Source organism: Sinocyclocheilus anshuiensis, unplaced genomic scaffold (genome assembly GCF_001515605.1).
Source record: "Sinocyclocheilus anshuiensis isolate Anshui unplaced genomic scaffold, SAMN03320099.WGS_v1.1 scaffold635, whole genome shotgun sequence".
NCBI classification, from domain to species: Eukaryota; Metazoa; Chordata; class Actinopteri; order Cypriniformes; family Cyprinidae; genus Sinocyclocheilus; species Sinocyclocheilus anshuiensis.
The window spans coordinates 1,152,571-1,168,853 of record NW_015551039.1 but is presented as its reverse complement, the minus strand read 5'-3'; the positions used below and the strand labels follow the sequence as shown (position 1 = coordinate 1,168,853).

The 16,283-nt window shown below is 35.3% G+C and overlaps 1 protein-coding gene across 2 annotated transcripts; it reads left to right on the top strand.

Moving 5' to 3' along the window:
- Nucleotides 1–11,058: 11,058 nt before the first annotated feature.
- On the top strand, nt 11,059–14,935 carry LOC107661433 (acid ceramidase-like). Of its 2 annotated transcripts, XM_016451009.1 has the most exons (15): nt 11,059–11,142; nt 11,270–11,313; nt 11,438–11,528; nt 12,135–12,218; nt 12,330–12,400; nt 12,638–12,712; nt 12,809–12,854; nt 12,978–13,122; nt 13,205–13,259; nt 13,441–13,522; nt 13,757–13,888; nt 13,980–14,103; nt 14,254–14,310; nt 14,484–14,559; nt 14,638–14,935. In XM_016451009.1, the coding sequence occupies exons 6-15, from the start codon at nt 12,646–12,648 to the stop codon at nt 14,805–14,807; spliced, it is 954 nt and encodes a 317-aa protein (XP_016306495.1). In that variant the 5' UTR covers nt 11,059–11,142; nt 11,270–11,313; nt 11,438–11,528; nt 12,135–12,218; nt 12,330–12,400; nt 12,638–12,645; the 3' UTR covers nt 14,808–14,935. The 2 variants fall into 2 exon arrangements, with proteins under 2 accessions (XP_016306495.1, XP_016306496.1); XM_016451010.1 differs by lacking the exons at nt 11,059–11,142; nt 11,270–11,313; nt 11,438–11,528 and having other exon boundaries at nt 12,205–12,232.
- The last annotated feature ends 1,348 nt before the right edge of the window (nt 14,936–16,283 follow it).

Here is a 16,283-nt window from a genome sequence, read left to right as displayed (position 1 = left end):
AACTCAATCAATCCCTAATGATTGCTTTAGTTGATGTAATGTGAAACTTTTAAGTTTAAAAGTCCTTACAAGTAATAATTTCAAAAGTACTTCTATAGCCCTATTCGGACGGGACTAGTTTTCTGAACAAATTATTTAAGCTCTTAGAACTTTATAAAAGTGGCTTTTTATAATAAACCCATGTAACTGAGCAGATAAATCTATACATGTGTCTTTCCTGATACTGATTCTAAAACGGCAAGTCTTAGACATTTTCCACGATTTAACTCACCTTAATTTTATAAAATGATATTACTTTTCTCATCGGATGACATCCATATTGAAAGCTGAATGATTAGTGCACAAATGTTAGATCAGGTTAGTATAGAAGTCTGTTTGTGCCACGGGATAAAAAAAATAAAAAAGGTAATTGTGTCTTTTTATCCCACAATTCAGACTTTTTCTCTTTATGAAAACTTTGTCTCACAGTTCAGATTTTTTTCTCGGAATTCTCAAAAAATAAAAAGGCAGAATTGTAAGAAAAAAGTCTGAAGTGTAAGAGAAACTCAAAATTGTGGGAAAAACAGTATTGTGATATAAAAAGGCGCAATTACCTCTATTTTTTATTCTGTGGCAGAAAACAAAAATGAATTGTACGAACTCAGAATTCAAAGAAAAACATTTACATCTCAGAATTCCAGGAAAAGTCCAAACTGTGGAATAAAAAGTCACAATTTTTTTTTAATTCCGTAGTGGAAACAGGCTTCTATAGGGGAACCATTTGAATCTGCAAAGTACATGTGTTAAACAGGAATTTCTCTTACCTCTTACAGAAAACTAGTAGTGTCTACATTGGACTTTAGTATGCTGGCCACATCTTACCTAATTTGAAGTTCAAAATTACACTTTTAAGAACACACAAGAGGATCCGTTTACATTTGGATGTTCTGCACACCCCTCCTTTACCTAGGGGCGCTTCACCTCTGTGTTCATGTGTCTGAATTAATGAAGTTTCAGGGTTATATTAGCACGCTGACATAATCTGTAGTCACATAATGTAGAATAAAGCCAAAAACAATTACATGCATGAATGACTCATAATGCGTTTATAACTCAAAATAATTCCATTACTCCCCTCCTTTTTTTTTTTACACGATTTCACACTTTATTGTGCGGTATTAAATGATAACAATGGCACACATTAAATCCAATGTCTTTCTTCTCTCAATGTAACTATTATCATTATAATTAGCCAATTACTACAGTGCCTGTTTTCTAATTCATAACAGCTAAGCTGTTAATGGCCTTGCCAGCTGTTCTGTTATTTCACTGTAATCTAAAACTAAAGTAATCCATTTTTTCATTATGTCTTTTGTCATCTAGAACTGTCTGCTAATTAGGAAGGCCATTATTCATTACCATCCGGAGCCACGTGCCTTTTCCTCAAAGCGCTTCCAATGTATTTCTGTCTAAAGAACATATGGCTTTTATTTTCTCTCCCCTCCATTCCACATATAGAGGTTCTCCTGTGGAACCTTTCAGGATTGACTGCCCCTTGAAATACAATAAACCTAAATACCTCCGCTAACTTTAGTTCCTGTCTGTGGAACCTCCAGACAATGACGGATGAAAGCCTCTCTATCAGAACAACTGGAGGAGCTTCCTGAGGTGCGCTTTCCACCCTGCACTGATAGACACTTTCATTAAGTCTCTGTCCATACATCTTTAGTCACTGGAGGACAATGACAAAGAACCAAACTGATACAATATTCTCCTTTCTATTTCTGTGCCAGCCACAGAAACGACATACGTAGCCACTCATTAAGCCACAAGCAAACTAATATCCGTGTAATGTCTTAAATAAATATAATATTAGTATTACTTTCACTGTTTTGAAGCATTTCCACAAAGCATTTAATTCTTATTATGGGCATAAGAAAGTTTGTGATTGTGTAATCATGCGTAACTTTTGAAAAATATGCAGTTTCATTTTGAATGTCAGTACTAAGAATTCTACTGGAAAGTTTTCAATTTGCAATATGGGAACATTTCATAATGTCAGAAAAACATTCGAGGCCCAGGAGACTTTTAAGTCAAATGAACATACTCCAGTGCTACAGAGCCATTAGCTTTCATGCTTCCGTTTATGTGTGATTTATTGCCCTGCAACAGATGCTTGAATCATTTTCAGCTTTGACAATAAACCAGTTTACAACTACAAACACTTCAACTGTAGAGAAATCATCAGTCATGTTACTTTTGGACAAGTCTTTATATGGTTTCATGAAGCAGAATGCATAAAACATTGTTATTTGTAATACAGATTGCTGTAATATACTTCATTTCAGGTAAACAAGGTTAGATAAAGTTGTTAATGGTATCAAACAAGCCTGTATGTACAAACCCACAGCACAGTATATCAAACATAAGATACACTAGCTATATCGTCAATGCCAGATGAATACTACAATATCTGTTCACTGTGTAGTCAAATATGATATACTGTATTTGTTTAACATGCAGCCTGCATTGTGTTAGTAAAGCAACGTCCTCTGAAATTTGAGCATGATGGATGCTTTTGTGCTCTTTTTGCTAGTTTTACCTCCAGAAGTCATACAGTATATTTCAGTGCATGCACAGGGTCACCTTTCGTTAATGCTAAGTGATAAGATGATTTTAATGGCCACATATACAGAGCTAATGAAACACAAGAAGACAAAGCAGCGTGGGCAGCTTTCCTTTGTTAGACAGGCTGTAATCTGTCAGAGAGTGACAAACCTCCTGAAGGCATGACATAATAACTTTACCCTTGAACCACAGACGCATGCATTCTTTCAGACATTTGTGTATGAGGTGTTACTGATTTAAAGTGATCATGCCAATATGAAGTCGGCGGGATCATCAATATTATCCAGAGGAAGTCAAGACAAGTCACCTTTATTTATATAGCGCTTTATACAATACAGATTGTGTCAAAGCAGCTTTACAGTGTTAAACAGGAAAATAGTGTGTCGACAATGCAAAAGGACAATAATAGTAATCACGTTTTTCAGTTAAAGTCAGTTCATCATTGATTCAGTGATGTCACCGTCCAGCTCAGTTCAGTTTAAATAGTATCTGTGCAATCAAATCCCTCAGCCAAGTGTTCACATCTTCCCCATGGGCAATGGGGTCTGCAGTCTGCGGCATGTTGGCACGCTGGGGAGAAGAGAGACTGACACAGATCTGTGTAGAGTAGGCCATTATTCATTACCATCCGGAGCCACGTGCCTTTTCCTCAAAGCGCTTCCAATGTATTTCTGTCTAAAGAACATATGGCTTTTATTTTCTCTCCCCTCCATTCCACATATAGAGGTTCTCCTGTGGAACCTTTCAGGAGTGACTGCCCCTTGAAATACAATAAACCTAAATACCTCCGCTAACTTTAGTTCCTGTCTGTGGAACCTCCAGACAATGACGGATGAAAGCCTCTCTATCAGAACAACTGGAGGAGCTTCCTGAGGTGCGCTTTCCACCCTGCACTGATAGACACTTTCATTAAGTCTCTGTCCATACATCTTTAGTCACTGGAGGACAATGACAAAGAACCAAACTGATACAATATTCTCCTTTCTATTTCTGTGCCAGCCACAGAAACGACATACGTAGCCACTCATTAAGCCACAAGCAAACTAATATCCGTGTAATGTCTTAAATAAATATAATATTAGTATTACTTTCACTGTTTTGAAGCATTGAGATTCATTATATGTTCTGGCTTATCTTGTGTTGAAGAGGCTGCGGTTTAATCATCGTTTCTGTGCACACGGCCAGCAGTCAGGACCAAGGACACTGATAAGGTTAATAACAAACTTGATGTGCTATTAGTGTCGTATTTTCTGACAGAGCCTAATAGAAAATGAGTAGCTTAATTTATCTGAAATCATGTTGGTAATTAAGCTCTTCGTGACTGTGAATATCTGTGATGCAATATGTTCCTAATGTTCGATTGTGCAGGTCTCTGTTGCAATTAATGAGTTTGTTATAAGTGCATCGCTCATTGAACAAAGACAGAAGCAATTACAACATCGCAAGTTGAGGTTCACTTCTGAAAATGTGTTTTTACACTTAGAAGGCTTTGTGTTATTATTTTCATCCCTTTTCGGCCTTAGGTTTCGTTATGTTGATTTTGTTTTTAAACTCTTCTTACATTTTCTGTCTTTCTTTTCTTCTTAACTTTTGTCTTTAAGGAAAAATCTAAAGAGTCTGATTCTGATTTAATTCTGTCATATATTTCTAATATATTTCTAGCCTTTCACTTTCATGGTATTTAAAGTCAAACTTGACCTCATTTACTTTCTTAATACATGTTCCTGGTCTCATAATGCATCTATGTGTGTTATTTCTGGAAAAATATCTTTGAAATATGATTAAAATATAACTTGCTCTGCCTCTGAAATAACTTTCATTATTATCAACCCCTTCCCTCTAACCGTCATTAATGCAGAGACCAATTTTTCACAATATAAATAAAAACTAGCCCCTACTGTACATTTATATATGTATATGTATACTTATAATAAAAAAGATTTAAACTCATCCAACTTACAGTGCAGAAACAAAGAAGCAATCCATCACTTGTAGATCGAAACCACATACTTTATTCTCATAGTCTTTTTGCAAGATCACCTAAACTGATGGAGCAGCTTTTGAATTAAACACAGGGCATGAAAGGTCAATTTTTAATACATACATATTTGCTATTTATCTGAATGAGGAAAGAATATTGTTGACAGTGCATAATTTAAATTATGGTGATATGTAAGCTGAGCTTAAGTATATAAAGTTTAGAAGTAAACCTCAAACACTTTTTCCATTATGCAATTCATGCATAATCATGCATTTATCACTTCCACACTGGATGGACAATGACACTGGGAGTCTCTTCACTCTAGTGCTTTATTTAAATGATGTTTCATATCTCTGTGAACAAAACAGCTGAATAATCAGAACATGTGGTGCCTCTCCATTCAGGTCTGAAAAAGTTAATGTACATGTGGCAGAAATGTACTGAAAAATCAATGACGCGGGCACAATCGTGGCCTGGGGGGGGGGGTCCCCCTCGATAGAAATTGCGGACCGAAAGGGCACTTTAGGTACACCACCTCTATCCCCCTCTTGTGCACGCCACTGCTTCACAGTTGAAATATTACTTTTTTTAGTCTCACAGTTTCATTTTTCATTTTACTCTGAGACACAGGTTTCACATACCTGGTTACGTGGTCAAAATAATTTCCACAAAGCAGGTTAGACAGGCTGTAATCTGTCAGAGAGTGACAAACCTCCTGAAGGCATGACATAATAACTTTACCCTTGAACCGCAGACGCATGCATTCTTTCAGACATTTGTGTATGAGGTGTTACTGATTTAAAGTGATCATGCCAATATGAAGTCGGCGGGATCATCAATATTATCCAGAGGAAGTCAAGACAAGTCACCTTTATTTATATAGCGCTTTATACAATACAGATTGTGTCAAAGCAGCTTTACAGTGTTAAACAGGAAAATAGTGTGTCGACAATGCAAAAGGACAATAATAGTAATCACGTTTTTCAGTTAAAGTCAGTTCATCATTGATTCAGTGATGTCACCGTCCAGCTCAGTTCAGTTTAAATAGTATCTGTGCAATCAAATCCAATGACTCCTCAATAAAAGTCAGTCTGTCAGTGTGTAAAGGACTCCATACACCTGAGAACAGGCACAAATTGATATTGTGAATAGAAAAAACCTGGAAAACGTGTTATTCTATGATGATGCCATGTAGGCAACTGTTTTGATTTTTGTGGTGAATGAAGTGATGAGTGAAGTGCTTTCTGTGGCACTAGTGATGGAACTGTATTTGCTCTATGTATTCACACTCGAGTTTCAGTTTGCATTACAAACCTGATCTGCAATGTTTTATCCAGTGGAAATATGAAAGATTGGAGCTAGTTTTCACACCTTTTACTCTACTGAATATATCTCAGGGATGTTGATTTCTGTATAAACATACATCAGAGTCTTGGCAAAAAAAAAAAAAATTATAATAAAATACACAAAGCAACAAATATTCTAAAAAAAAAAAGGTTTTTTTTTTTTTTCAAAATATAGGGATGGGTAGAATTTTTTTTATGTTTTTGAAAAGAGGTTTTAATAATAATAATAATAATAATAATAAAGGCTCTCACCAAGGCTGCATTTATTTGATCAAACGGTAATATTGAGAAATATTATTACAATTTAAATAACCATAGCCATCACTTCAGTCTTGTAACACCCCAGAAACCATTCTAATATGCTGATTTGCTGCTCAAGAAACATTTATTTTTTTATCAGTGTAGAAAAGTTGACAAACATTTCGAAAGAACATAATTTATTTGAAATACACATTTTTTGTAAAATTATGAACATCTTTACTGTCACAGTAAGCTGTGGTTGAGATGAACACAGTGCTAAATGTGGTATAGTATTCACAACATTACTATTGATTCTATGTGCATTTAGAGTACATATACACTATTGATGTCAAATTCCTGTAAAAGCTCACATTGTATACAGTGAAAAGCCCTCTTAAAACACATTTTTTAATATAAACTACTGCTCAAAAGTTTGTGGTCGGTAGTTTTTTAAATGTCTCTTACACTCACTAAGGCTGCATTTATTAAATAAAAAATACAGTAAAAAAATATATAATATTGTAAAATATTATATTAAATAGAATGTTCAAAATAAAAGCCTTTATTTGAAACATAATTTTTTTACATGTAAAAATCTTTACTGTCACTTTTGACCATTTTAATGCATCCTTGCTGAATAAAAAAAAGGTTGCTGACCTCAAAGGTTTGAACATCAGTGCATAAATATATAAAAACGTGAAAAATCAAATATTTATCAAAAGGTTAGAAACTACAATTTCTTTTTTCATTCATCTTCATTTTAGCTTATTTGCGTTCCTGAGAGGCAGAGAAATCAACTCTCCTTTGGGTCAAACTGAAATTTGCAGTTAAATTCATTCATTAATATGCCATTTTTTACAGTATATAACCCCAACGTATATGAAGTGAAATGCATCACATTGTGTTTGTGTTTTGATGTAACAGCCCATTAGGTGGGTGCAGCCCTGACTCTGGAGATAAGTTCTATCAGGGGGCATAATCACTGGGAAGTGTTTAATTAATTGAGGATTCTCAGCTGGCTGAGCAGCCAGTCTGCTTTTATCTTGTTGTACTTTTTTTGTTTGTTTGTCCCGTCTTAAGCAATTTTTTCCAGACAACACATCACATGCCCCACCAGAGACAGCAATATACTGGACCACTGCTACACTGTTTTAAAGGATGCATACCACTCTGTCCACCAAGCTGCGCTGGGACTCTCTGATCACCGTTTGGTTCATCTTCTACCAGCCTACAGGCAGAAACAGATGTGTATGTATGTACCATGAGCACCTTAAAAAACCAAAACAAATTCCTCGTGTGTTTGCACACCTGGCGAATAAAGCTAATTCTGATTCTGATTCTGATTCTGATCTCCTGTTTGTGAAAGGCTCATAACTCAAACTGCACTCTGTGCTTCATTCACCGCTCTGCAGGGGGCTGTACTTGTATTTTAAAGCTGTTTCTACAGGAACCTGAATGTTTATATAACCAATAACGGAAATGGTCAGACTTTGTGATGCATACAGATACAGGCTGCTCATATTCTGCATTTTTATAGATTGAAAAACATGCTAATGGTTCTAAATGGGTTATTGCTAAATTCAAAGGAAAACAAAATCAAACACAAAAATATTTTAATTAGGGGTATCCAGCATGCACAGTACTTTCAGCACAATAAACTATGTTGCCTGGTACTAAATGGTTTGGTCTGAGAAACGATCACTCAATTTATCATCATTCACCAGTCAGATAAGAAAATTTACTTTTTTTATTATTATTGCTTCCTCTTTTTTCAGTTTAATACAACTTTACACCTTAAAATTACAAATGACTTGCTTCTTGCGTCAGACCAAGGCTGTAATTATTGACACACTATTTTCCTAATTAATGCTGTTCAGTTGCTTTGACACAATCTGTATTGTTAAAAGCGCTATATAAATAAAGGTGACTTGACTTGACTTGACTTTAGGTAAGCAATTCATAGTCTGATTCCTCTGTGGCACAAAAAACACCACATTTCAGCAGAGTTTATGTTCCCTGTCTCCTGCCAGCATACTCTGAAGGGCTGTTAACCAATCCGCTTTAGCCAAAGTCGAGACTTTGTATCTAGTATCTAGTAATGCTCTTTCTCTGTAATGGAAACTGAGGCTGGTGTTAGCATGGTCAGTTTGGTGAGATTGGATTAGTTTCGCTGAACATGCTGATCTGTCACTTTGAGAAAACACTTTTTCATGGCTTGAGAAATGCACAGAAAGCAGCACTGTGTTGAAGGCAGCCAGTGGTAAGAACCTCATCATTGCCTGAGATGGGAGAAGAGGTGGGTCAGTGCAAATCAATTAAAGAGGTATGGAAATGTTTTTGTGGTGGATAAAGACGAGATGGCAATCCAGAAGTCCCATGTTTAGGTTACTTTTATTCTTATCCAGCTGAAAATACTTGCTTTATAAATAATACATGGTTTTCAAATTTGAAATGATTTGTATTCTTCCTTTTTCATTATAGGCTAGTTTAACGTTTTCTTTAACAAATAAAATAAAATAGGCTTTGAAAATAAACAGCAAATCATTTGATTGTTCTTATATTAAATCCTCATATTGCTGATGAAGTGAGTTTATCAGTTGCTAAATTTAGTAAATCATTCTGTCTGCTTAAAGAATATTTTCATGAAGATGTTATTTGAACAATGTTTTTTGGTGATCTACTGTAAGCAGGATTATACTGCCTCCTGCTGGATATACTGAATCATTTCATCTGAAGTGAATTATCCTAGTTTGTTTAGCGCCCTCCTATTTCTCCTCCTCTTCTTCTTTCTTTCTTTCTTTCTTTTATTGTCACCTGTCTCCCCAAATCATTTAAAAGATAAGCAACAAGTGAACCCAACTGTCAGAAGAGCTGAGGGACAAAGTTGTGAACAGGCACAAGTCAGGAGATCGATACAAAAAAAAATAATTCAAAGGCTTCATCAATGCCTAGAAGCAAAGTGAAGTCTGTTATTAAGAAGTGGAAGGTATTTGGTACAACACAGACCCTTCCTGGATCAGGACGTCACTCCAAACTGGATGAAAGAGCCGGGAGGAAACTGGTCAGAGAGGCGACCAAGAGGCCTACAGCAGAGTGATAATTGTGTGCATGTGACAACAATATCACAAATTCTCCACAAATGTGGCTTGTATGGAAGGGTTGCAAGAAAAAATCCACTCCTCAAGAAAGGCCACATGCAGGCACGTCTGAGCTTTGCCAAAACAAACCTTGAAGATTCTGAGGCAGATGAGACTAAAATTGAATTATTGGCCTCAAGACGAGACGATATGTCTGATGGAAATCCAATACAGCTCACCATCCAAATAACAGCATTCCTACAGTAAAGCATGGAGGTGGTGATCTCCTGTTCTGGGGGTGTTTCTCTGCAGCAGGGACTGGAGCTCTTGTCAGGATAGAAGGAAAATTGGATGGGGCAAAATACTGTTAAATTCTTGGGGAAAATCTGCTGCCCTCTGCCAGAAAGTTGTCAATAGGAAGAAGGTTTACCTTCCAACATGACAATGACCCAAAACACACAGCAAAACTGAGCACACGCTGGTTGAAGGAGAAAAAAAGATGATTGTCCTTGCATGGCCTAGTCAGAGCCCAGACTTGAACCCCACTGAAAAGAAAAGTGGGCAAATCGTGCAAAGTCTAGATGCAAAGTTAGTAGAGACATATCCGAACAGACTAAAGGCTGTAATTAAAGCAAAATGTGGTTCAACAAAATACAGACACAAGGGGGTGATCCTTTTTCCAACTCCGTGATTCTGTTTTTTTTTTCTTACATTTTGGTGTTATATCTTTCACTTGGATGTTATAAGTTGCATTGGATGTTATAGTAAATAGAGCTGGATAAAACAAAAACTGTCATTTCAGGCTGCAAAGCAAAAAAAAATGTGATTATTGTAAAGGGGGGATATAGATTATTTTCTATACCCACTGTACATTTCCTTTATACATGGCTTAAAACATTGGATAAAGTATCATTTTAACCATATGTATTACTCTAACTTCTAACATGAAAAATGAGAACTGTTTCTTCATTTTTAAACGTTCTCTTTCTAAAAAAATAATAATAATTCTTAAAACTTTATTTCTGTCCTGTTTTCTGTTTCTGTTTTCCTTTCAATATCTGTTCTGAGTAACCTAAAAAAATCACAGCTGTGAAAGGGGGAAGACTTTAATTATTTTGATCTATATGTAACCAGGTGTATGGAAACCCATTTCTGCCACATAAGGGGGAAAAACATCATGCAAAGTCTTATTTAAGATAAAGTTTAAATTATTAGATAGAAAAGTCGAAATTATGATGTTCTAATTATGACACCAGCCTAATTTTGAGATAGGTCGAAAGTTACATAAAAAGTAGAAATTATGATATCATTATTTTATTCGACTTTTTATGTCATAATTATGATTTTTTTAATGTGATAATTAAAATGTACCAAAAAAATGTTTTTCTCCATGTTTCCAACAGCAGAAAATTCTCGTGACGATTCTTCTTTCACTAGTGGTGGTGGCTGGTAAACGTGAGATCACGCTTGATTCATAGCAGACTAATCAAAACATTGAACAAATGAACTTGAACTTCCTTGTTCACGTGCCGAGAGAAGCTCAAGCAGCAGACTGACGGGGGGGGGGGTCGTGCTGTGGGTGTACACATAAACAAACACAACCAAACGAAACCAATTAAATAATAGTTCATCCATGCAATTTTAAAGTTAATTAATATTTAGAAGAAAATAAAACGTATTTAATCTTTCTTTAAAAATTATACACACACCTACTGTATCTGTTCACCCCTTACATTATGGTACGTTCCGTCGCGAAGCTTATTTCCCCGCACCCCCTTCCGCAGGGAATGACTGAACGTTTAGAAAACTGCGCGGAAAGACAATGAAGCCAACATCAGTTCATGACATTTTCATTATATCTTTATTTCTTTTCTCACATTTTGTTCGAGGGGTAAGAATAAATGCGGTTTCTGCACCAGAGTGATCTATGCTTAATTTTGAAGTTTATAACGCTGTTTTGAGAGCTGTTTCACTTTGTACCGCTGTCATGCTTTACTCAATACTGCCTTTATTTGCAGCTGGAGGATTGCGGAAGTGGAATGTATCCACCTAAAATACCAACGTACTGCTGTTTCTCTCTTCAAATATCCAATTAGATGTGCTTCTACATTTCACGTGCTCTGGACTATGTGGAGCTAATATGTTGATTTTTATAACGTGTTCATCGTCTTTTGTGGTTTATCTAGGGTTAAAGGTAATGTGACCTGGTACACTGTTAATCTCGATTTAGCTCCTAGTGAGAGATGGACGCAGGTGATCAAAGATAAAAACACAGAGGTAACTGTCTTCTTATTGCCTGTTAGGTCTTGGACCTTGTGCTCTATTATGTATTTGCATGTGTCGACATTAGTGTGTTGAATACTGATTCTCTGCTGTTACAGTGGGTATAGAAAAGAATCACCACCCTTTAAAATAATCATGTTTTGTTGCATTGCAGCCTGAAATGAAGACGGACAAAGTTTTCGGACACTTTCACTTGGATGTTTTAAGTTGCACTGAGTACATTTAACTGGATAAAACAAAAACTGTCTGTCTTCATTTCAGGCTGCGAAGCAAAAAAAATTGATTATTTTTAAGGGGTGATTCTTTTCTATACCCACTGTGTGTCTGGAGGATGCTTTAAAGGGGTCATATGATGCGATTTCAATTTTTCCTTTACACGTTTCAGAAAGGCGGGGCATAGAGGAGAAACAATAATGTACAGTATGTGGAAAATAATGTGTTTTTTGAACCTTAAACTGCATAAACACATTTCATTACACCAAATACACAAAATAATGTTATTTTTAGCAGCATCATATGACCCCTTTAATAATGTGTCTGTCTCTTTATGTTAAACAAGAACGCTGTGATTGTTTTTACATTAATCATGTTGATTTACAGTTGATCACAATGGTATGAACAATAAAAGACCTGGCCAAAGGCTTTTTCCATGGAAAACTTGTTGATTTAGTGGACGAGGAGCTGGTAAGCAATTAAATGTATGAACAAACTTGGACATCTTAAAAATGCATTTTGATATTATATATTTTGATGTGTTCTTATTTTGCTATGATTTATTTTCTCACTGTTTTATAGCCTTTGATTGTGGGTGCACTTCCACAACCTTTCAATTAAGGGAATAGCAGCAGTCTCTGGCATTCCTCTGGGTCAGATTTTTCCCTTTTGATTATTTTCATTTTATTTGTTAAATAATAATTGTGGAAAATGTAAGCAATCTAGTAAAGTTAAAGCTCAAACAATTCAATAACACACACAAAAAGGTGCTATCCATCAATACAAAGTTACTCCTTAATTATGCCTTATTATGCCCATTTATTTAAAAAGGTATAACTTTAATCTTATCAAATTTATATGTTTTTAATTTATTTTATATGTCCCTCTAGGTGAAATTATGCTGTTCAATATCTTTTATGAGGTTTTCACTGTTTGCACATCAGTTGTTGCAGAAGACTTTAATGGTGAGAATATATAAATAAGTTTGCATAATGTTTTAAATCAAATTTAATTTTAATAACCATTTTCCTTTCTTTTTTTTTTTTTTTTTTCCTTTCTAGGAAATATTTACCATGCCCAGAATTTGGATTTTGGACTGTTTATGGGGTAGGAATTGTTATTTTTTGTTTTTTGTTTTTTTTGGACAAATATTTAGGAACACATAGAATTGACTTCAGCATACATGCTCACTTTATATCATGTCATAAGAATGATGTGTTTTTCATAAAGGTGGGATCGACAGAATAAAACATGGACTTTAACAGAGAAGCTTAAGCCTCTTGTGGTGAATGTCAATTTCCAAAGAGGGAACAAAACTGTCTTTAAATCAACAAACTTAGCTGGATATGTTGGCATGCTTACTGGAATTAGACCTGTAAGTAAGTAAATAAAAAAAAAAAAAAGATGATTCTTTTTGTGGAAATTTAAAACAAGTACAAATTGTTCTACTTTTTTAGGGTGAATTCAGTCTAACAATGAATGAGCGTTTCAACGTTGATGGGGGTTATGTAGGTAAAGTATTGTTTTTTTTTTTAAATGATTATGACAAATGAAGTGTAAGTGACAGGTATATAAACAGTTGTTAGAATGCTTAACATTTTGTAAAGAACTAACACTATGTATATATTTCTTCTAAACTAAACTAGATGTTCTTGATGGTTGACTAGTTAGATAACATCATCATTTCTCACAGGGATTCTGGAATGGATTCTTGGCAGGAGAGATGGAATGTGGATGGGTTTTCTTACTCGCAAAGTTCTGGAAAATGCTACCAGGTAAAAACGACAACAAACTAACATAACATGAAAGTACATATTCCTTGTTTTCGCTGTCATGACCAAATAGTTCTCATTCACACACTTTTTTTGGAATAATTTAATTCAAAATAGCTTCATCAGATCAAGTAGTAACCTTCACACTCTGAAAATGCATTTTTAGTATTTAAAAATATATACAAATATTCCTATATCAAAATAAAAACAACTTAATTTTTTTCTTTTAACTTGCAGTTATGAGGATGCCAAAGACCAGCTCTCTCAGGCGAAACTGCTTGCTCCTGCTTACTTCATCTTGGGTGGTAACCGAACGGGCCAGGGTTGTGTGATAACCAGGACGAGAATAAACACATTAGACATCTGGGAGTGAGTAAATCATATCACACAGAACTATTAAATTTCTGTCTGCAATGTTTTAAAATGCCCTAAAATTTGCTGATTGTTGATGATGTTAAAGACTTGATATGAAGCTTGGAAGATGGTACGTCCTGGAAACAAACTATGATCACTGGGAAAAGCCTATGATATTTGATGACCGTAGAACTCCGGCAATGAAGTGCATGAATCAAACCACGCAAGCGGTATGTGGCATTATGTGTTAGGAATAAAACGGCTTTGTAGTAGTAATTTAGAGTAGTTTTGAAGTGCTTTTAAAATAATAAGCATAATTAGTAACTAATTGTTCATGAAGACATGTTTTATAGTAGATAACAAAATAGTATTTTTCACAGAACATTTCTCTGGCATCAGTATATGATGTTCTGTCAACAAAACCAGTTCTTAATAAGGTAAGTCTTCCTTTATATCACACTTATATTTCACTTTATTTTATCATTTTTTTTTGTTTCTTTCTTTAGCTATTTTTGAGACCGAGAGAGAAATAGTGTTTGATCACATTTCTGCATCTAGTCAAATGTCATATGAAGTGATAATGAAGCCATTTTCTGTCTTGTCTTTACAGTTGACAACCTACACCTCACTGATGGAAGTGTCTACTGGAACTCTGGAGTCCTATATCAGAGATTGTCCAAATCCATGTACGCCATGGTGATCTGCCATCAAATCTGAATGAACTAAGGCATATGAAATACTATTCTGGATCTCTGTCATTACAGGGCCGGTGTATAAGAAAAGGAGCTCGTTAAAAATCGTATTGATTGCAATTCTACCTCTGAACCTGCGCATATCTCTTCTCATGGACATGTATGTTATAACTGCTTTACCACTGCAAACGTTGTGCAGTTGTGCAAAAGTAGAACTGTTTGTTTTACATAACAAACTCTGAATGACCACACATTTTAAATTGATTTTTTTTTTAATGTTAGATATGTATGTCAGTAAGAAGTTAATTTCTTTGAGTATTGCCTTTTTCTTTAATATTTTGATGATATAAAGTAATCTGTTTTTCTGAAATCCTTGGAAATGATGCTAAAAAAGTATTTTTGTAATTTATACTGATGTTTTAAGTGTCTCTTTTTGGAAACAGTCATTATTTTCACCGTACTGAATTAGTTTTTTTTTTGTTTTTTTTTGTTTTTTTATTTAATATATAAAACTGGTTTAATTAAAAGTTTCATCAACAAAGGCTAAACTGAATTTGATGTGTGTAATTTAACACCTCAATTATTTAACAGATGCAGTCCAGTTACAGTGTCTCTTTGAGAAGTTCTATATTTCTGCAGCTAAATGAGAATTCATTCAGCATAGTTCCTTTTAGTCTAGTTCAGTTTATTCCCTGAGACCCATAATGTTATTGTGTGTCTTTTGTAATTTTGCCTATCCCAACCAGACCTTGGTGGGCGGAGTTAGTCTAAATAGCTTCTGCCAACAAGGTGGACTAGTTGCATGTAGTGTAAATAGACTCTCCATTAATATTAACATTTCTGATTGTTTAAATGGTAAGACCTTAGGGGCCCCTCAAAATGCGGGGCCCCAGGCAATTGCCTGCCCTATTGCTATGCCTCTGCTTGATTTAAATTTAACTAGAAAACAAATCGTAGCAGGTTTTCTTTTATTTGTTGTGTATATGCATGTCTACCATCAGCAAGATAAATTATTCTTTTAATGGTTTTACTTTAGGAATGAAAATCTCTCTCTCTCTCTCTCTCTCTCTCTCTCTCTCTCTCTCTCTCTCTCTCTTTGTGTGGTAAGATCACTAGGTACTATACACAGTCAACACAAAGCCATCCCAAATTCAAGGTGCTGATCCTGTCTCCACCTGTCTGGCTTGGTTTCCCAATAACCATCTCCGCCAAACCCTGGATGCATGCAGGCACACACAGGGATCATTTCAGCTCCCATCTGCTTTTAGTACTGTAATATAAATTTTAAATATTGCCTGTCCAGGAACAATAAGAAGAGAAAAATCGTCTATATTTACATAAACAGCATGGACCCATCACATTTCACAATCTAGATATATATTTTACAGAAAGCAATTCCATTTCTTCTGAGAATGACATTAAGGGAAAAACTAATCCAAAACCCTACATTTTTAGGTTGCACTTTTTCTAATTTAACAGTTTTAGAGGAAGGGAGGCGACGCAGATGATAATCATTGCTTATTTTGAATATGGGCATGATGAAAGTTATGCATTTAGAAATTGCATTTCTTGTTTATCTTTCCAGGAGAAACTCACAATCATCAGTTTGAAAGTCTGCGGCAATGAGTGAGGGCTGAAGCGAAGCCAAGGCTTCCATCCGGAAAACAAAGAGAACATATGGGACAAGAGGGAAGAGTGGATCATTCATCAAGAAATCT